The sequence below is a fragment of the Chiroxiphia lanceolata genome, chromosome 1 (genome assembly GCF_009829145.1).
Source record: "Chiroxiphia lanceolata isolate bChiLan1 chromosome 1, bChiLan1.pri, whole genome shotgun sequence".
Taxonomy (NCBI): Eukaryota; Metazoa; Chordata; class Aves; order Passeriformes; family Pipridae; genus Chiroxiphia; species Chiroxiphia lanceolata.
In genome coordinates, this window is record NC_045637.1 from 71,648,520 (window position 1) to 71,671,066 (window position 22,547).

At 39.6% G+C, this 22,547-nt stretch overlaps 1 protein-coding gene across 1 annotated transcript in view; it reads left to right on the forward strand.

The window, feature by feature from the left end:
* The window catches only part of GRB10 (growth factor receptor bound protein 10), a 144,677-nt gene that overhangs the window by 76,553 nt on the left and 45,577 nt on the right, over window positions 1–22,547 (forward strand). Inside the window, 2 exon segments of the mRNA XM_032682743.1 lie at window positions 11,455–11,671; window positions 14,415–14,556. Of these exon segments, the coding sequence (XP_032538634.1) occupies window positions 11,455–11,671; window positions 14,415–14,556 (359 nt within the window).

The window sequence follows — 22,547 nt, forward strand, 5'->3', positions numbered from 1 at the left end:
CAGTGCAGGACACTGGTGCACTGCAAGCACTTTTGAGCATGCTGGTGACATCCTTGTCACGTGGGGTGAAGGAAATGGAGATAGCCTTGTAAGAAGCAATGGTCTGTTAACAGACATGGGGGAAAGTATCTTGTGTCCTGCTTCCAGCCTTGTTATATGGGCGTGGAAGGAGGTGAATCTAGGCAGGGAATTGGGCTCCCTGAACACCGACTAGATGGAGAAGAGCAGCGGGCAAAATCATAGGGCACACTGTGTACCTGAACCGGGAATGCACACAACTTGTAAAATCAGGCAGACGGGTCTCAGAATGAAAACTGGCATAATGGACAAGTTGGTTTTGACTCACACCAATATGTGAGGAATCTTCTGTGTAGCACACCTTCAGCTTTTGCCTCTGGGTGAGCCTGATCCTGACTGATTTTCACCAGTGCAGCTTACCTGCGGGATATTAAATCACAAAGGACCAGCCTTTGAGTAGCTGGAAAAAAAAGGAAACTTCATTTGATGAATTCAGAAGAAATATTAGCACGTTTCTGGTTTTCTTAGGCCTAGATAAATTTAGACTGATTTTCAGTGAAGATTCGAATTCACATTACTTGTTCTTTTGTGTTGTTGCTGGTCTCAGGGTTGTTGTTGGTAGTTTTGATTGGGGTTGGGTTTTTCATTTGTTTGGTTGGTTGGTTGGTTGGTTGGTTGGTTTTTTGTGTGTTTAAAAAAAAACCACGTTGGCTAGCAGGAGTTCTTGGAGTCAGTGTATGGCAGAGGGAAGCGTCACAGAGATTTTATAAATGACTGTTTTTCGCTTCAGCGGTGTGCGGTACAGACACCTTCAGTGGTGGCTCCACACCGCCATTTGGGATGAGACTGCAGCAATATGCTTTGCCATCTGGGGATCCGTGAGGCAGGACTGTGGCGTTCCCTTCTCATGCAGTGGAGGTGTGCGCTATGTTACAGCAGTAATTCCTCACAAATTATCCACCCTTTGCTGATGGGGCCAGGGGAGATCTCCTTATTCTGTGCCCAAAAAGACTGTGTGATTTTTTGGAAATAACCGCTCAGCTTTCCTGAAGGAGAGCCTAAAATAGACAGCCAATTCAGGGACAGCATATCTGTCTGCATATGAAATCAAATGCATGCCCGAAAACACTGTTCCTTTAGTGGGGCAAAGAAATGTATGGAAAGCTTATATCAGTGCTGCATAGGCACCAAGAGGACATCTGGTGGCAGCTGCCTTCATCTGTGAAGCAGAGCTAAGGTAGGCAAGCGTGCTCATTGTTATTTGTCAGGTGCCAGGTTTAAAAGTCCCAAGTCAGAGGCAATTTCTAATGTTCTATAAGTAAATTTATTTTAATCCTCAACAGGCTCTTAGAGAAGGATTTTTTGATGCAGTATTGCAATATCAAACAACTCTCCCCCAGTTCAGTCTCTTGTAGCTAATTTACTAAAATAATGATTGGAGTTAATAGGAAACTATTAAAGCTACTGATATAAATAAATCAAAATTACCCTGGCATTAAAGCATTTTACTTTTTCATATGACTTTGTTTCTGTTAACTCAGCTCTGACAAGAAGTACCTTAAATATGAAATATTCCTGTTGCCTGCTTTGCAAGTCCATCGGTCACAGCTAGGTAACTATTATGTGCTGAAAATGCAATCTTTAATTAACTTGGAGGAATAGCTGATTCATTAATTGCTGTGTGCAACTTTTGGAACTTGTATTACATCCTCAAACATGCTTTCTAAGCCAGCAATAAACCTGTTCAAAGCAAATTTTAAAACTCGTGGTTTAAACTTGGTAGGAGTAAAGGTTAGCTCGGGTATCAAGTGATGAGAGACACACCTAATTTAATAACAATAACAACGAGAACAACTAATAATAATAATAATAATAATAATAATAATAATGCTTCAGCACCAGCTCTGCAGACACATCACTTCCTGAAGAGAAATGCTAATGGACTTTTTGGGTTAATCCAACCACTTTTTACTTGAAAGCTGTATTTAAGTTGTGGAGTGGCTGCGAAATAAAACCCCCAATGCAAGAAGCCTGGGTGTTTTTGGCTGCCAGGTGGGGACTTCCCCAAACAGGTGGGCGATGCTCTTGCTGAGCAGTTGCCAGCACTGGTGCTGGAGCAGACACACATTACTGGCATTGGCTGGGGCGACCCAGCAGCACGTTAGGAAGTTACGCACGATGCTTCCCGGAGCAGGGATAAGGCTCGGACTTTCTCGGCAGGATGGGAGGGACTAATCCGCGCAGTGGTACTTATATTGATTTGTAAGGATTGTTCAACTGGGATTACTCGGCTGGGTATTATGGTGTTTAATCAGGGAGGGAGAACACAGGTTCCCTAAAGGAAAGCAATAGATGCTTTGACTGTTTTTAACTTTGTCTTTAATAGCTTTAGATTCGTAAGACAAGTTCGATGTAGAAGGTAACTCTTCTCATCTGTATGAATTTTTAACTCCTTTTTGAAATATGACTTGTGTAGTAATATTGTTTATTTGTCTATATTTGATTTGCACTTTCATTTTTTATTTTTTTTCTCTGACACAGGTGATAAGAATAAACCATCCAAGTAAAACTTAAGAGAATCATTATGAGTAGAAATGTGTATATAGGAAATGGTAGAATAAATTGGGAAAAGTAATAATTTTTATTCATGTAAGCATAAGTGAAACACATAATATTTTAAAGCTTTCTATTCTGTTTCTTTTATGTAGAAGTATGTAATCTTAATTAAAATGGAACTAAACCTGACCTTTGCTATGTCAGATTGCAGTTCTTACTGATACAGGATATCTTCTTATAAATATGGCTGTCTAATATAATATGCAGTGTGCCAAGCATTTACCGTGTGGTCAGCAGACAGTATTTCAGTTCATGTCCGCATTGCTACCCAAGGTTATGCTTCCTGAGTTCTGACTGGTAAGTATCTTAATGGCTCAGTGGGCTAACATGGTTTTTGCCTGTTTTCTGAAAAGCTTCAGTGAATTTTCTGTTTGTTTTTTTATGGGTTGCACAGGCTAGGAGCCCATCTGCTGCCCAGCTATTGCCCCAACCATGTTCTCTTGAAGGATAAGGGACAGTCTTTCTATAATCATCATTTTGGGATGTATTGACAGGACTTGCTTTCTCAGTTTTGCTATTGAGGTAATGCACCAAAATTGAGACCAAGTTAGTCTTACCAGGAAGGTAAGACTTGAATAGAGAATGCCTGTGTAAGTCAGTCTGTCTGTCTGTGTCTCATGCGTTCCCCCATGTTCAGTCTTTTTTCTTTTTCATCCTGAGTTAAGAAAGGGCCATAATAAGGCTATAGATTAATGACTATTCCTCATATATCTATAATTTAAGCTTTAGGATTCCCTCTGTTCATAACTACTTTTGGACCAGGAAAATCCATCTGGCCTACTCACTGTGTAATGTATCGTGTCCTTCACCAATGTAACCATTCAGTCGTTGGGTTTTTTGAGGATTAGTCTACTCCAACCCCAGGTTTGGCCTTTGAAAGAATACACCATTCTGCCCACTATGGTGCTGCTTCTATCCTTGATGTTGTTTTCTATCCTCTGGGTAACTGAGGCTGCTTTGAGTTTTCCCCTGTCTTGATAAACACAAACAAATAAAGGCTTTCCTTTTAAGGTCTTTCTCAGCCTTTTTCTTAAATTTGTGAACTAAAAGTAGGTAACATGAGAAAATGGTACAGGAAAACCACTGAACTTCATGGAAGAAAGCTGCAGATGTTACTAGTTTCTTGAAAATTAATCTTATGGCTGGATTTTGTAATCAACTCAAGAATGACAATTTCCCAGAGGTCTACTTAATCTGATATTCTGCTTTAAGTGATGTGTTTACTCAGTGTTTACTGTGCAGTAGTGGTTGTGCAGGCATTGGCCTGAAAAGAGGCTTTTGAAAGGCCATCAGCTGCTTGTGATTGCTGTCATTGGTCATCAGCAATAACTGCACAAAGGTCTGGGGTGCTCACCCAACAGGAGATGGGCAGTTCCACTGTCTGTACAGTCACACGGGATCAGCTGGTGTCATGTTTGCCTTTGAGTTCAAAGTTTGACCTGACAATTTTTTTAGGAAGGTATGCTATCTTCCTAGATTGGTTTTTTTTTGTTTGTTTGTTTAGTTGGCTGGTTTAGTTGTGGTGGTGGGATGGGGTTTTTTGTTGTTGTTGTTTGGTTTTGGTTTTTAAAGCTGCAAATTTCCTATAAGAAAATGGGTATCTGGAAGATTAAGTTTCAATTCTGCTTTACAAAGGGTTTATGTGTGTCTGGAAAAGGGACTGGCCATGACTTAAATATTTTAATCTTATATCTTATAGTTGTAATATACATAATCAGAATTCTAGATGGTTTAGATGTTTTCCTTGGATTTCAAACCCCTCTCTCATAGTGATGCCATTAGTGCTTCAACACTTGTGAGTGTCTTAAAGTAAAGCAAGGATTCAGCAGTAGTGGTGGTGGTAGTGGTAGCCACCTACAGCAATCGTCTGTCAAGGCAACTAACATCCATCCATGCCGCAGAAGAACCAGTGTGAGTCTACAGTTCTTGGGTTAGAAATGGGAGCATGCACACTGGGAGGCACTTCTGAATGTTGTCTGTGAATAATTGTAACATCATTAAAGACAAAACCGTTAAAATCTCCATCAGAGACATGCCTTACCTTAATTTGCCTCTGGAATTAAATGAATAAGCCCTCCTTATCCACTCCCCCTCCCCACAAATGCCTAACTTTCATTGTATTTACTTTTTATGATGTCAAGCCTTAGATGTGTGACCTGGACAAGAACTGAATTTTCCATTTTTTAACCATCCATTTTTTTCCCACGAGAATTCCTGAAACTCATTTTATGCACTAGTCGAAGGGTATAACTTCATTCCTTCCTGCTGTAGGGCACCTATAACCAGTTGCTCCTGTTACTTGTTGAAACTTTGATTTTTTTCTACCAGCACCTTTCATATGTAGCTTATTCCTATAGTTGTTACCTAGCAACATTAATTTTGTTCAATTTAGTTTGTCTTCTATTTCAAGAAATCTATCAGATTTTAAGAACATATCTAGAGTCCAACCATGAACATGTAGAAAGGAGGTATCTATAGAGGGAATTCTCTCCAGTACCTGTAATTAATGTTCATACATTTGGTGTTAGCCATCACAGCCTTACTGGCAGAAATGGAAATAGATGCATGTGCCATTTGAAAATTACCCAGAGGATACTGGAGCAGTTACAAGTTCGCTGTTGATTTCTCTGTGTGGTGTTTCAGTGTGCTCAAAGAGCACAGATGCCTTTCTCAATTTCACGCTCTTTTACCAACCGGCATCTCTGTTTCTTGCCCTTCTCTCCACGTCATGGTCCATTTAGCATTTTGGAAGCTGCACATGCAATGATGTGACATTTTCTAGGCCGGCAACCATAGTTACAGAGTAGAGGATTTCACTTGAGCTAAAGAACATTAGAATGTAATAAAGGAAAGGAGTCTTCAGTGCAGAGTCCATAAGGAGACTTACAGGGTGCATAAAATGTTGGGGTTCTGGCTTGTAATTTTTAATTCAGACTGACCACTGTAGAGTTGGTGATGCCTCTGGGACACGAAGTTGTGTTTGTGTCTTCTGGTTTGACTTGAAATGAACAACAAACTCTAAGCTTCTAATGTTCAACTCTAAGGCAGTCTTGATATTTTTATAATTGGGTTTCACAGCATTCTCCGGTCTGGAGAACAGTGAGAGAGCATAGGGTTTGCAAATATTTTTTATATTGTCTTTTTTTTCTGGTGCAAAACTATCCACCTGTGTGGAGTTTTCAGGAAATTAGGAGGGGAGAGATTGCATAGAATTGGAGCTGATATTGGGAACAGAGGGTGTCATTCAGCTGTAACATCACTGTAGAGGTCACTGTGGGGTTTTTAAAAAATTGTAAGAGATCTGCTTATTATCCTCCACCTTCTGTTGCATGCATCTCTCAGAAGTGTACAAGCTGCCAAGTGCTAAATGCATGCATCTGTAGTGGGACTGTAGGTAGCAATTGTACAAGAATTGCAGGTCAGAATAGTCAGCTGGTGCCTGTGGCATTAGTGGAAGCTGGAATCAGACTATGGAGGCATGCGAGACATTTGGGTGAACATAGGAAATGTAGTTACATACTCAGAGGGAAAAAGTAACAGAGGAGTATGAGTGGACTTCTGTTTGCATTGTTACAACTGTGTGTTGTCAGCAATAGTATACTTTCAAAAAGTTTTAATGATTGACATTTCTGAAAAATCCTATCAAAACAGCATTTGCATGCAGCACTGGAGGGACATGCTGCAGTTCCCATATGCAAGGGATCCCCTTAATAAGGGGTTGTCTTAGAAAAGCAGTTTGTATACTCATCACTGTAATCGTTACCTGAATTTTTGATCGTAAATCATGAGATTTCCACAATACCAACATCCTTGCAAAACATACTTGCATCACCAGTATGAATCAGAATAACTTATATGCAGTTTTAGAGGATTTGAAACAGGATGTTGAGGAGGATACCACAAGTTTTTTTCCCCCTTTTCAAATTCTGGTTAAGTCCTTCTGTCCATTTTAATATAAATATATTTTCCCTGTATCACCTATAATTTACATAATGTTTGACTGCATCATCAGTGCAAGATGCTAGGATATCTACAACTTGTTCCTTTTCTTTCATTGTTTCCATCTGTCTCCTAATGTGTGCAGGAGGGCCTGCTAACCACTTTGATACCATCCTCTACTGAGCTAAACCTGAATGAAATCTTATAGTAGTTATATCTTAGTTTCTTTATTTTGTCAGGGTGGATCTTGACTGTGCTGCACTGAAACTCATTTTGGGGAACTGATTGCCATAGTTAGGTTGTCAAATAGGAAGAGGTGACCAATCAACAGCTGCATTACTATATCAGACAGTTGTTTATATACATGCTGTTAGGCTTCGTATAGTACCAGACTTAATTTCATGGTGGCAGAAAAGTGGTACAGCCTTTTTATAAATCTTCTACTCAATTCCTAGTAACTCTCGCATCAGTATTCTCTGTGAACTGGTACGAGGAATGATGCTGGATGATGAAATTAAAAAATGAGCAAATTAGAAGGAAATTATTTATTTTTTAAAATAAAAGGTTTTTACAAGCCTCTTAAATCATAGCTCACTTAAGTCTTGTTATGTTTTTTATAGTGTTTCCTGTGAACTGTAGACCATGTGTAAAAGGGGAGGGTATTTGCCGAACTGCCATTGAGGACATGAAATACATCCTGGTCTGTAGTAGAAAGCTGAGATTCTTTCCATGTTCATTCAGTAAATTTCTGCAATGCAATGAGCCCCTTGACAGCCATGGAAATACCTGCTTACTGTGAGAGACTGGCACAGATGAAGATGAGCAGGGATCATTTCAGCTTTATGTCACTTCAGAATAAGTGGGATCCTGCTTAGTCTTGTTAGCTGAGCTTAACATGTCAAGGCCAACAACTACCAAAATAAGTAAATAAATGAGGATCTAGGGGATAGAGAAGGACCAGAAGGAGAAAGACAAATGGGACATGGTTAAACACAGATTAAAGTTTGCTCAGGCCTAATTTAGGGGTTATCATCCCTCCTATGGCATGCTCAAAAACATTCAGAAAGTATTCAAAGTGCTTTGTTTTAGTGGAAGATGATAGCTTAGCTCAATATCTCAGTAGAGGTTTTGTAACAAAGTTTCATTTTTTCCTTGGACTGAACTCTCAGATTTTTTTCTTGTAATTGAAATCATGATTTACTTTACCAAAAATATTACTTGCAACATCCAGCATAGCTGGTTTCTGAACAAAGCCAAAGTTTAACAAGTTGCAGGCAAAGAAACAAGATGAAGTTCAGGCAGCTGTCGGTGTATGCACTTTGGTTCTAGTTTGGGAAAGAACGTTGCTCACAGAAGAGTCTATAAAACTGCCAGTACCCTGTCCACCACCAGAAGTATGTCAGAGCTAGGTTTTGCAAGGTTTTCCTTTTAAAAGTATGGTCAAAAGTTGTTTGCATGTTTGTGCGTGGAAGTGATAAGCTAGCATCTGTGCTGTTCAGTTGAAGCGAAAAAATAGCCATTGAATATCCACTTTCATACTCATTGATCTTATAGCAGAATTCAGTACAGATTAAGGAAAATATCCTTTTGTAGCCCTGGAAGTGCATGTCTGCAAGATAGCTGGAAATCTAGAGGTTCCTCAGCTACCTGCAACTCTGCTTGATAGATCCTTCCAGGTCAGTCACAGAATTTGTGTGCACACACTTAGAGGGCCAGCATAGTGCCATGCTGGCTCAAAGCCCTATGATTTGCAAATTTTGCTACTGACTAGCAAGCCTCCTCAAAGTCAGGTTTACCAGCTTTTTTTTCTTCCCATGTAGAGTGTCCACTGGTCGGTGGAGAAAGATACTTTGAAGGATTGCACTATGTATGAAATACCCTTTTGAACAGTATACCTGCAGATGGTTAAAGTACTTAGAAATTCCATGGATGGCATATTTCATTTTTATTTAGTTACGCTCTGTAGAGAACCATCACAAGTAACATACTGGATTACTTGGCAGGCTGAGACATCTGCTGGCACTTCTGAGGTGTAGGCTGAAGCAGTGAGGTTTCCTATTGCATAATGCTGAAATCTCTTCAAAACGCCCTGGTATTTAGTAGTAAATGCCATTGTATGGAGATGAAACTGTATGAAATTCAAGATTGCAGGCTTTGTCTTTAAAAAGCATAAGGATCTGTGCTCCTGCAGAAGTTTTATAGCAAGACTGAGCGCTATTATTAGCAGTGCTGCACCCACAGAGAATAGGAGTTGACAGAGGAGTGAAACCAGATTCTGGACTTTAGTGCAACATATTATTAGGAGAACTCTATATGCACCTTGTCAGTGCTTGTCCTGTTGGAAGTTGAATTTAGGTGTGTAATTGATATACTTAAAAGCTTGCTAATGGTAATTCAATGCTATAATCTATGTACTCGGTTTGCTTACTGTTTTGCATGAAGTGCCTTGTTTTATGCATATTAGGCTACATTGGACTCCTTCGTAACTATTTGATTTTTCAGGGATAGCTTGAGATGACTCTTAATCGCTCTTTCGATGTTACAATCACCTGAAAACTTAATGATCTTGCACACTAATAGCTTTGTCTAAATTGTTAATAAATTAGCACCCTTGTGGACCAAGCCATATGGACTTCCATTGAATGTACACCTTGACTTTCTTCCCTTTCTGATTTTCACCCTGATAAACAATTGCTGTTGGTTGCTGTAATATATACTCCCTGACTCTGCAGCCAGGGTCTGTTTTTTATGTCTCCTATATCCAACTCCAAAGCTTTTACTGGACAGCCACCTGACACCCTACAGCTCAGTCTTTTGGTACTTTGGATGAGTGATAAAATTCTAAAGCCTTGTAATTTGGCCTCTTCCTCTTTATACTCCTACTCCTGTGGTTACCTTGTGATTGCTCAAGAAGTGTTTTCAATATGTCCTCTCTAAATGGGATAAGAATCTGGAGTAATGAAATTTAAATTGCATCTCTGTCTCAAGATTGCTAAAAATAGCAGGAAAATTATTGTAGACTTTGTCCAAGCAAAGCAAAGCTTAGATTGTTTAAAATGCATGAACTAGCCTACGGACAGAAAAGATGCTGTAGCCTAGTGAAGGTGAATCCTAGTAGTAGTGTAGTAGCTGTTAAGTACTACAGATGGAGGAAAATGACCATAAAGAAACTGAAGGAAACAACCTGTTTATGGGGTCATGTGAGGGGTTTTCTGGTTTTTTGTTTGTTTGTTTGTTTGTTTTTAAACACATGTTCAAATCTAGAAATCCTCTGAGTACATTTTCAGTGAAGGTTAAGTGGCTTTAGTAAAGAGCCTACCAACTTTCAGTGAGGAACATAGTATTTAAGGTCACTAAATAGAGCTCAGGTGTAGAGACATGGACCAGCACCTATTTAATTCTGAGCAGATCTTTCATTCATCCAACACTGAGAACTGGGGTTGTCAGCATCCCAGACAATTGCTGAGTAAATGTCGTGTTCAGATCCCATTATGGTTATCAGGGCATGTTGTTGGTGGACAGAAATTCAGTGGTGCTGTTTCAGATTATATCCTCAAGAAATGTGATACTAGTTCAAAATGATTTATATCTAAAAGAAAGTAGTACAGTTAGTTGCAAGCTGAATAGCTGCTTCTGGCAGTTCATTTACCTAGAAAACACGGCAAAAGAATGGATATCAGAAAATAAGGTGTCTTTTAGCCGCATAGCACTGTGCAAGTATTTGCTAGCTCCATTACTTCTCTCTACTTACCATCCATGTCATGAAAAGTTTTGTGAGATAGAAAGTTTGCAGGCAGCAATGGTATATTTTGCCAGACCAGTTGGTACAGCTGGAAAATGAGGGCGCATTTTTGGATGCATAAAGCTCTGTTTAGTCAGAAGTAGCTGTTCAGGCAGTGGCTGTGCTGTAACCAGAAGCAGATATCGATGTGTGTGTTCATCAGCCCACTGAACTCCTGATAGGGGATGACGTAACTTGTGGCTAGGGAGTAATTACAGTGCTCTGCAATAGGAGTTCAGAGAGTGGTTAGTGCAAAGGGCTCACAGAGTTCTGTTGTCTTGCAGAGTAATTATGATCATTAAAGAGGAATGACTGAGCACAAGTTACTTATTTACAGTGAGGTAAGGTGGCGTATGTGGAAAGGTTGGTGTCCTTTTTAGGGACTGATGTTTCTCCAGCCACCCACACCACATCCCTGGTTGATTTACGTAGAGCTCTTTAAGGTAGGGGTCTATCTGTCACACTGTAAGAGCAAGGATACAGATAGATCTTTTTATGAAAGTCCTTGGAGTGCCCTTCAAAATACTGTATCACAAAAATATGCAGGAATACAGGGGTTTTTTTTTAAAGATATAATGTTGGCTTTCCGATGCATGCAACAGAGGAGTGAGTGTGTCTTCCAGCTGTTGACTTCTGCAGCACTGTCTTATGTTTTTTTCTTCTAAATTATTTGGTCTTGCAAAGTGTTTATTACACTGGCAAACTGAACTTGATACACTGACAAGCTGAACTGAGATATTTGTAAATGGTACACTTTTGAAATATATCAATAAGAGATGTGGTGCTTCACATTAGCATTGTCATTAAAAATCCCACCAAATTCTCCCCCCCCACACACATGTATATATATAAATACTATTATAGAAATATTTCATTCTACATGAGTAGTTTTCACCAAGGAAGACAAAACAGATGTCCATTGCTGGCTGTTACTATCTGCCTTTATATAAATAAATTATTCCTGCAATAAAAATTTGCACTGTTAAAATATAACTATAAAATTATGTGACAGTTTTACTGAAACTTCATCTTTGCTCTTGCCGTGTTTCTTTTATCTGGGACTTCCAGGTGCATTACACTGCCTTTATATTTTCTTCCAGATGATGATGTGGACCTAGAAGCTTTGGTAAATGACATGAATTCCTCATTTGAAAGTCTATATTCCACATGTAGCATGCAGTCGGAAACCACTCCGCTCCTTCAAAATGGTCAGCTGAGCCGTAGCCAGCTGCCATCCTCGGGACCCGGCACACTGCAGCCCACGTCTCCGAGGCAGAAGGTGCAGCGGTCTCAGCCAGTGCGCATCATGGCAGTCAGGTAGGAACAAGGGACTCGCCTCCTTTTTGCTGAGTTGTCACCAAGTAGTTTCAAAGGAACTACATTTTAAAATAGGAGATCCACTTTGGTGAGGAACTGAGTAGCCTTAGACTGGACTTTTGCATAGCAAAATGTACCAGGTAGGTGAAGGACATAATATTTCCACGTATTATCACCCTTTTTTTTCATGTAGGTTTGATGTATCTGTAGTAGCTGACGTGTAGAAGTGTATCGTTGGTACCAATTGGCAGAAATTATAGACATACTTGGATTTGTTTCCAAATTCTTAAAAACCATACCTCTTCTCTCAGGTATGGTGCCTACTGACAGCTTCTTGGTGTTTTTAAACATAAGAGATTGTGTAGATAGATGAGGCTCTGTTCAGGTAGTTTTGATATACAGAAAGTACCTCTCAGTTATTGTTCTTCCTAGAGCACTTTCATCTCACTTGAGTGCATTGTGTGAGTCATTGCCAAAAAAAAAGTGTTAAAGTTGTCCCCCTGTTCTAAGGATGAGGAATTCAAACTTCAAGTGAAAAACTCTTGATGGTGGTGAGAGAGTCTGTAGGTGATGTATAGGTTCTTAAAATCTTCTTTTTAGGCAGCAGGAGGAAAGGAGCTCCTGTCAGCATAAGTAGGTAAATAAATTTATTTCCTTCTAGTTAACAATGTCTTCTCTAAAAAGTAATAATAATAACAAAATGAAAAGTAATAATATAATAAAAGAAAAATCCCAGATGTGGAAGGGGTTGCTTCTAGTCCTTTATCTGGATGTATTACCTATAGGAACGTATACTTAAGACAGACAGCTTTTCTATTTGAATGGGTATGCAGTAACTGTAATGCAACCAAGTCAGTTGATGATGCAATTAATTCTACAAGTATTTCATACTTAACCTTGAATAGGGCTGTACTAGAAAGTGTACTCTCTGGAGTACTGTAACTGTTGATGTTTTGTAAATATCTCAGTCAAAACACTTAATTTAAATTATTTTTTGCATTTCAAAACTTAGAAACTCTATTTTGAGAACACTCTGCCTTTCTGAAATCTGTACTCCCATACACACAAGAACATTGTGTGTTTTATCATTAAAGAAAATAATGGCAAAACTTTTATTCAAGTTAATCTAGACCCCTACAGGGGGGATGGCTGCGTCTTCTTTGCAGCCAGAACAGAGTGATTGACTGCGGTCTCTTGAGAACACAGGTTCATATGCGTATCAGTCAGGAAGTAAACAATGCACTGGCAGCAGTACAGACACAGCAGAGTGCAGCATAGAGAACTCCCATTTCAAGGAAACCACACCTTTCCAATTGTGTTGAGTCTGTGGTTCCACTTCTTACAGTGGAGATCAGTCAAAAACTTGCAGTACTGTGCACTATTGCACAGTTGCTGATGTCATGTCTAGTGGTCTGAAGAAATCTTACACTGTCTTTTTACCCTGTGCTACAGGGAACTGCAAACACGGGAAGCACCAAAAAGAAAAAAAAAATCAAGCAGGTCAAGTAGTTGTTGGAGTGTAGACATGCAGTAGTTGTCATAGTTATGGTTGGAGCCTGCTATTTATGGCAAACCCCCAGATGTCCAAGGCTCGTTTGTGGAACACTGAGACAACTGAATTGCAGGACAGAGTTACCTGTGGAGCAGATTTCGTAGTAGTTAACATTATCAGCCCCTGGGTTCTGGTACAAAGACAGTGAGTGTACCCAGTGGGACACACCGCCAGGGGCAAACCCAGCACTTGTCTCCCAGGCAGCTCTGTTAAGGAGGCTGTGCTTGCTGAAGGCATGGGGAAAAATGAGAGCAAATTGAGTTTTTAATGATTTGTCCTTCAAATACAGAAGTTAGTTGATTATCTCTGGAAACTTCCATGATTGCCACTAGATGGTGCCTTCTGCTCAGGCCTTGAAGGGCAGACTGCTGCAGTCACCTAGTGCATCTTCAGTGGTGATGCCCTGGCATTAGGGAAACCTAAAGCCATCTATGTGGTCATGAATAGGTCTTACAGCTTTTCTGGTAGGTTTTAGTTTTCCTTTTTGTTGGTGTGGACAGTGCAGGTGTATTATAAACTGGAGCTTGAAACTCTTGTTGGTCCTATGTATACTCATGAGGCATATTTCGGTAGGTGCAAATTTACCTGAACAGTAACTGTACAACTGGCATAAGGTGGGAGGGTGTAATTGCAGCTTATTGCTGAAGCTGTCTTTGCCTTTTCATTTCTCTAGAAAATGCCGAGTTGCTTGGAGATAGAATCTGGTATTATAAAGAGGTGACAATACTTTTTCAGTCTCAGCTTAGAGAACTTTTCAGTGGGGTACACATTTGTTTTCAAATCCGTGTGAAATTTGGCTCCAAGTGACAGCCGTTGTGTTCTCCTCTTTCACGTTGGTTTGGAAGAGCTTTACTGACTTTCTGGCACGCAGAGCTTAAGCTTATAAGCTAGTGCTCACAACAGTAAGAGTACAGATAGATATTTCTGTTTATTTTATTTGCACAGTTACCTCAGTTACTCACCCAAGTAATCAAATTATAAGCAACAAAGCAAGCATAAACACCTAACTGGTCATTTTTTAATGCAGTTACCTTCTTAGCTCTAGCAGGTGCTGTAACTGTATAGCAGTTGCTTAGAAAAAAGGGAGGTTTGACCTTGTCTTTAGTGTCAGTCATAAATGGTGGGGCAGGAGATCCAGGTCTAGTGATGCCAGTTTGCTCCTCTTAATGCTTAATGCTTCTGTGTCTATAGGCGTCTTCAAGAAGAAGAACAGCAATTCAGAACATCATCATTGCCAGCCATCCCAAATCCCTTCCCAGAACTTTGTAGCCCCGCAAGCTCTCCAGTGCTGGCCCCTGGATCTTTACCTCAGAGCCAACCTGCTAGTAAGCATGTGAGTATGGGACAAAGTTTTGGGTCATCCATTTGTGTGCAAAATAGCAGTGGACTACTTCATTTTGAAGGCAGAAAAAAGCTTCAAGATAAGTAAAAACACTTGCAGACTTTGTCTGTGAGTAGGGCAGCACTGGCCGAGAGAGTATCTTCAAACAGGCTTCCTTTCCTAAAAGGCTTGTAAGAATTAAGTGTATAAATGATGTAAGCCTCTTTCAGATAAAAGCATGTCGTGAATGAAGCAATAATGTCTAATGTCTTTAGATTTTGTTATTCAATATAAAGACTTGCTAATTCAGAAGTCAAGTTAATTAGCTTAGAGTTGGAGGAGGATCTGTGCATATTATACTGTATGTTCTAGGTGCCACAAAAGCATTGAACAGGTGGATTCTTTAAAGTCATGGTGGTGCTTTATTTTGCTGTTTTTCATGAAGCTGCTTAAAAAGCAAAATAGTGTTCTTAGAGCATGTAACTAGGCACAGGTCCTTGTAATGGGATTTAAGGGGAGTGCTGTCCCATGGAAAGCTGGTGGAGTCATTCTCTAGGTTCTTGGCAGTGAAGATAGCACAGACTGAGTTGCCATGTGGTCCAGAGCAATAACCCCAGCAACACTGCAGTTTTTCTTCTCTGTCCTACTCCACCTTCTGAGAAATAGTCATCTTGTTTTGTATTGTTCCTCAAGCACACTGAAACACTAAAGCTGGGCTCAAAAACCTTTATATAGTAAACTGTGTTGACTTGCATGGGGATGAAAGGATAGGTTACTCTTACTGACCATTGGCTTACAGTAGTTCTGTGCTCATGTACCCAAAAATATTAAGAAGTTTTGCGTCACTGTCCAGTTAGTTTGTAATTAGCTCCTACATCTGCTCTGACAGATAATTGGTTTGGGTGGACAGTTCAGCTACAAGGAGTAGACCCTGATGTTTGCCCTCCCATGTTCTGTATTGCGTTACATTGCCATGAACAGCTGCCTGCTGTCTTGAAAGACACAGTGCATCTTCATTGGTTTTACTGTATTTCTTACAAATACAAGACAGACAAATAACCAAATAATGCACTGGGAAAAAATTGAGTCATCATCTCGGGAATTTAGCACAGGGCCCTGTCAGAGACCTAAGCAGAGAGGGTGTTTTGCCAAGGCGGTGTTGATCTGACTCTCGGGAGACAAAACCAAGGGAAATTCTGCCTCCTAGCACTTACCAACAGGACAGCAGCATAGCTGTCTTTCTGAAACATACTGTAGTTGCTGATGAACCTGTGTTTACCTCTCCAAATATTTCCTGGGTTCAGGGATTCTTTACCTTTTAGCTGTATGTTTTATTAAAATTAACCAAGGCACCCTAAACAGTGCTTTGTAATGTCTTAAGGAATCCTCAATGATCTAAGAGTCAGTTTTTGATGGAATTTAGAAACTAGTGGTTTAACAGCAGATAAATATAAAAGTAATCAATCTTTTAATGTATGTGAGAAGATGGCTGTGAACATAGAATAAAAGATTTTTTCCTAAATTTTACTCTATAATTTTTTAAAAAATTAATCTATCTAATTTTAAAATGTAAAATTTTGACAAATGTTTTAAAAGCCTAAAATGAAAGAGTTTATATTGTGTAGATATGATTGCAGCTGAATTTTTTAATCAAAGACAATCCATCATAGTGGTGAAAGCTTTCAGGGTACAAGTTGAGAAGGTAGAACATGTTGGGCAATAGAGGCTTCTTCTGTAGATGCAGATATACCATTCATTTCAGCTTGTCAACTCATTGGAGGCAGATGAGAAGCACTGGCTCAGGGTGAGGGAATGACAGAAAAGTGTTCTTTCCCTCTCTAATGAATTATTTCCCTCCCTTTAATAGAGGGATAGAGGAACAGAACTGAAACCCTCCCTGGTTTTAAAGTAATGATGGACAAAAGTAAAGAAGAGTAGGTTCAGTTTTTTGGAAAGGAAGGAAACTTATTTTTATACCTCAATTTTAAACATGGAGCGTTGTTGGATAACAAAATAATCTGTCTGATCAGCCTCCTTGTAATTTGTGTTTAACCCAGTTCTAGTTCCCTTCAGTGGAGTCTGCTAAACATCATGAATAAAAAAATCAGTAACTTAAAAAATGTTATACATCTTTCCAACTTCATCCCATTGAAAAAATGTAAAGTTTAGGAATTTGAGTAAATTATTTTAGGACATGCTCTGGCTTAGATAATGTCCATAGATACAAAATAAACTACTGTTTAAAAAAATGAGCAATGAGCTTAAAGTTAGTTAGTTAAAGGACTGCAATAGCATGTTTTAATAGCTGGCAGTTAGTGAAAATAAGTTCTGCTTTAAGAAAAATATAAATACAATATTGAATGCAAAGCAAGGTTCAATATCAAGATGCTTAATTTCAGGTTCTCTGCTCGTAGATTATAAACAAAGAATAAATTTGGAGAGTGGAATGAGCCATTCTAATTACATGGGATATATGAGGTGTTAGTGAAAAGTGATTCCTTTTGTGCATCTGAAGGTAAATAAGCAAATGGCAGTTCTGGCCAGCAGTGCTGCAGCTCTGATCACACAGGGCATCACAACACACCCATGGCATGGAGGAAGTGTTGCCGTTGGTCAGCTCCTGTCTAGGGCACTTGACAGGAACACAGGTTAATGTAGCTTTAGGGGATTTCAGAAAGGAGTGGATATTTTGTTTGCTGACCATGTGAAACAGTGGGGGGTCACTGGAAAGCTGGGATGTCTGATACAACTTCATAAGAAATGCAGTGTTGTTAATATTGTTCCTCATGGAACACCTCAGTCTTATTTTTAATAACAGTAAAATACAGCTCTGCAATGATAAAACCTAGTAGTGGTTATGCAAGAGGAATTTAAAGATCCAGTCTTGTTAAACACAGAAGAGTCTCATGTCATATTGTCAAGCCTTAGCATAAAGAAATGCCAGTTCTGTTCAATTTTTACTAAAACTTTTTCCCAGTATGTTGTTCCCTATAGGAAAAGGATGCATGTGTGAATGAAAGAGTGAATAAAGGAGGTTTCAGGTCATAAAGCTTAAATTATATTTTCAGCTGAAAAATGGATATTGTCTTTTCCCATATGCAAAATTTTATTCATGCAGATGGAGCCTGAGATATAAATTTCTTGTTGCTTCTGAGTCTTTACCTTGTTTTTTCATGAAGTTACCACTGCTTTTTTTTAACAAGGGGTTCACAGCATTGCTTTAAAGGTAAAAGCAGTAAAGTAATGAAAAATAACTGTAATAAGCCTTTCTTACCTTTTTGTGGTAGTTTTTTTTTGTTATCTCATGATGATGAAGCATTTTTCTTTCTTAGTCAAAAAATTGTGCTTATCAGGAATAATTTCATTTTTTAAAGTATTTTTTATGAGATCTGTTGGGTAATGGTACTAATTTCACCACAGCAGGAAGCAAGCAGGAAGCAAGATGCCACCTCTGGCTCTACTGCCAGTCAGGCACTGAATACTGCTTTTAAAGCTGATGGCTGCAGCAGCATACTGTAGCTGCTCCCCAGAAGACAGAGAACAGCGAGAAATAACCGATCTTCTATATTAGCACAAAACTAAAAACACATATAGACAAATGGGATCATCATTTAACAGGAGAAGCAATCTGGGAGGTAAAACTGGAATGTTAAGTTTATTGAAATCATTCCAGATTTGGGTTTGGTTTGTTTTTTGGGTTTTTTTTTGTTTGTTGGGGTTTTTTTGGTTTGGTTTGGTTTGGTTTTTTGTTTGTTTGTTTTGTTGTTGGTTTTTTTCATTTTGTTTTGTTTTCTTTTAAACTCTGGATAATCTCTGTTTTAGAAAAAAACCCTTAAATTTAAAGATCTTGTAGATAATTTTTTTTTGAGCACACATAGGTTGAGAAATTGACACATAACTTAGTAGTAAAAGACTTAGTAAAGAAATAACTGTGAACCTTTGGGTTATGTTTCAAAGGCTATCGCGCACTGAACAATCTCCACAGTGGCAGTGCCTGCACTAATACAGTTTTGTGACTAAACACATCTAGTGGTAGACATTAAGAAATTACTTGTAATTAAAGGATACATGTTTCTTTGGAGTTGAGCACTGTGATCCTTTATTACAGGTCTGCAGGTGGAAACAGGCCACTGTGAGCTAAGTTTTGCAGTGAAAAATGTTAGATGTTGACCTGCTGATAGTGAACAGCACATGGATCTGTAAAAATTGGCACTGCTGAACTTTAGTAATGTAGCCAACTAGCTGGATAAAAGTACCTGAGTACCTGGATGAAAAGTACCAACTACCTGTGCTGTTTGAGCCAGTAGCTACTTCAGGTACCGGTGTGGTGAGTGAGGCACTGCAGATGTATTTGGAGAAAGCATGACCATTCAAGTGGTAACTGACAGAGCTCTGAAGTTGAGAGCAGTGTTGTCTGTGAGCTTGGACAGGAGGAGGGTGACAGGAGAGGAGCCACCTGATCAGTGCATGCCCAAGCATTCCTCTCTTCATCATGTGCCTCTCTGCAAGTCCTGCAAGTACCACCCATCTGCCCCTCCCCACAGAGCCCAAAACTTCAGCAGACCTCTTGAGAGCATGCAAGTGCTCCCAAATTTCCATGCTTAGGAAGGGCAAGAAAATGTGAGAGCAGAAAAGACATGTTTTGGGTGACACTATGCAACACTGCAAGACCATTTGATATTTTTCTTCGTTTGCCTATTCCCCACATTTTTGTATGTACAGCTCATGCACACCTACAAGCAAAAGGTCACCCCACGTCTGAGGAGGACAGTGGTTGCAGGCTGGGAGAAGGGACAGCTGAAAGTTTTTAAAACATTGTTTACTTAACAGGATAAATATATTTGTTTAAGAAAAATGGAAACCAGAAAATTACACCAAGCCAAAACCAAACATTTGTCCAAAAGATTGCTAAAAACATCAGACAGCTACGTTACTTCCAACTGAAGTCCATCTTTGTGTTGCTGGTATAAACTAAGAACTGGTTGGTAACTTAGGTTATAATTTCTGGTTGTGTACAAATATTTTGGAAAAAGCATGCAATAATTACATGTAGGTCACTGCAGTGCCACAGGATATTAGGCTTAAGTATCTTGTGTGAGTCAATGAAGCTTTCAACTGTAAAAATAGGGCAAATTTCTCACATCCCCACTCTATACAGCCCAGGCAAACTTCCAAAAAGCAGTTTGATGTACCAAAATTGTTTACTCTTTTCTAGCAAATTAAATTCACAAATGGGTATGAACGAATATCATTCTTTTTTCCAGATTTAGTTACCCTTCAAGGGAACTCCTGCAAACAGACTTCTTAGTTTTAATTGTTCTAATTGCATGTTATGATGCACATTTTTTTTATTTTTCTTCCCATAAAACTTTTTTATAGGCTCTTTGGAAGACAAGGATGTTGATTTACAAAAGAGAAGCTGTATAAAAATACAAACCTCTGTATAATGCAAGCATTATGTACTATGTTGGATTTTGCATGTATGACAGCAGATTTTGTTACTTGATCCTGTGGTGGAATAATCTTCAGCAACATGACATTTTGAAAATAAGTGATGACATCAGAATGAGTCAACAGGACATTACTTTCTCTAAATAAGCCAAATCATTAGCAGGTTAAAATCTGGACATTTCCTTGGGTCCAGGTCCAAGCATTCCCTTTGGCCTAACTTTAAAATATGGGTTTTCATGGGTATTTGCCATGACACATCATGTTGTTTCTCTCAAATCTTTCTTTGAAGCAAGGCTCTTAAGCTAATTAAATAAATCATACATAAATTGCTCTTCAGCATGTTTAACTCAGATGCCTTTTTTAAAGTAGGTTGCAATTGTGTTTGGAAAAAATGGGGAAAGAGCAAGCCTCTGCTGCACGGCTGTGATATAACTGCATGACAGCAGGCCTTGCACTTCCCTGGGCGCCCTTCTCTCATTTGGAGAAATAACACTTTCCTGAATTAAATAAGCTAAATTTGATGGGCAGTGTAGGAAAGACATTGCATTACTTCTCATCTTGTCTCCTGTGTCATGAGAACATGTTGTCCTCTTAGTCCTGAAGAAATTAGGGTGGAGGGTGAGCTCATTTGGTTCTGAAAGTCTCACGTACTCGTTACTGAAGAAGAGTGATGAATAACTGAAGCCTAACGAGTCTGCTGGACTAAGCTAAAGACTGGCAGTCCTCAGTGCCATTAGCGCTGGTCACCCAGTGGGTCTGCAGGCTCTCCAGCTGGAGCCCCATGTGGCCTGCTGGAGACTGAGATCAGCACAGAGTCAAAGCTGCTGTTCCTCCTTCCTCACGCCTGTTACAGTGAGAAGCTTTGTGGTAGAAAGAAATGAGTCTCTTTGTTCTTGCTTTTGGAAAGTGCCAGAACAGTAGTTACAGTCCCAACTTGAATTACTGGAAATATTAAGGGCATCTCACGCTCAAACCCAAGAGTATATTATTTGTTGGGATTTTTTTGTTTTTAATGACATAAACCTGGCCCAGCTCCCAGGAGCATTTTGGCTCCCTACCCGGAAGCGATGCTCTGGCAGTGGGAGTGTGCTGGGAGGAGGGTTACGTGGTCAGGACCAGCAGCAGCACGCAGGGGAATGCATTGTCCATCCAAAGGAGGTCTGGCACACACTGCAGGATGGGACCAACCTGACCCAAACCTGCCCTGCTTCACATGTGTTGGTACCCCCACTGGGTCTGCAGGCATGCAGTCGTGTTTGCAGTTGTTTTAAGAAGCTGTTGCACAGAAGTAATTCTGAGAAGTCTGTAGTATGTGCTGCAGTAAATTCATTAGTGTGTTCACACTAGATTTTTGTCTGTCCATCTCAGTTACATGTGCCCATGCACATTCTTGTTGCACAGCATTAGTCTTGCTGTATTTTATTAATGACACAGTGAGAATATAACTTAGCTGTTCTATGCTTTGATCAGGAACTGACAGAACTGAGAAGCCATCAGGCTGAGAGTGCAGTGAAAAATGGGAAAACATACCATGAGAGGAATTCTAATTCCCTCTGTGCCTAGTGAGGCAGGCAGGAATGCGTTTGGGTGTAAACATAAGTGCAGTAGGGAATAAAAAAAAAAATCCCAGAACTATATTGAGTGACTGTAATTATACCATAAATGAATGGTTGAGATGTCGTAACTTTATGCTGACAGCCTTTGAGGAGTCACTCAACATAGTAGGAATAGCTATGCTGAGTCTCAGCTCTCCTTGATGTCTGTGCTGTCTGGACTCAAGGTGTGAGTTCAGGTCAACTTTAGACCTTTTGAATAGAAACCTTTTTGGACATCTGCTACCTAGATGAAAGAAAGCACCAATTCATAGTTAAGTGTCTCTGTTGTGTATTCTGCATGACCTTGTGGCATGATATTGGCAGCAGCTGGTAGGTGAGCTGACCACAAAGTCCTTCCTGAAGTGAGTTGTGGCACCCTTACAGAGCTGTGCTGGCACCTGTGGCTGAGCTGCCAATGATGCCCTGGTGGATACTCTGGACGTATGTAGTGCAGGACTGGGAAGACGCCCAAGTTTTTGCTTGCTTGCTGGCATCTACTTCTAGGGATGGAAGGCAAAGCCAGTGTTTAGTTTGTTCATTTCCAAACCATCAGCACAGTCGTTGCTTAAGTATTAGAGGTAATGCTATTCATTCACAGCAGGTAAAGGCTTCTTTGGACTTGTTGTAATTTCCTGGACAGTGATCTGTGCCCACAATGAAAGTGAAAATCTGTTTGAAATGTTCATCCTCACTTAGGTGGTGTTTGTGTGTGGAGGCAGGGGGAGGAATGAACTTGGAGTTCATTGTTTTGGTAATGGGATGTTTTTGCATTGCTGCAAAGCTTGCAGATACAGTTTTGTTCCATGTCCTAAACAGAAGGGAATGTTAGTTGGAATTTAATAGCATTTTTTTATTAGAAAAATACCACTGAGTTAATTAAATCATTGTGGGGTGAGTTTCAGTTCTCTGTGCTCTTGATTTATAGTCTCCTATTGCTATCAAATTCTTATTATATTA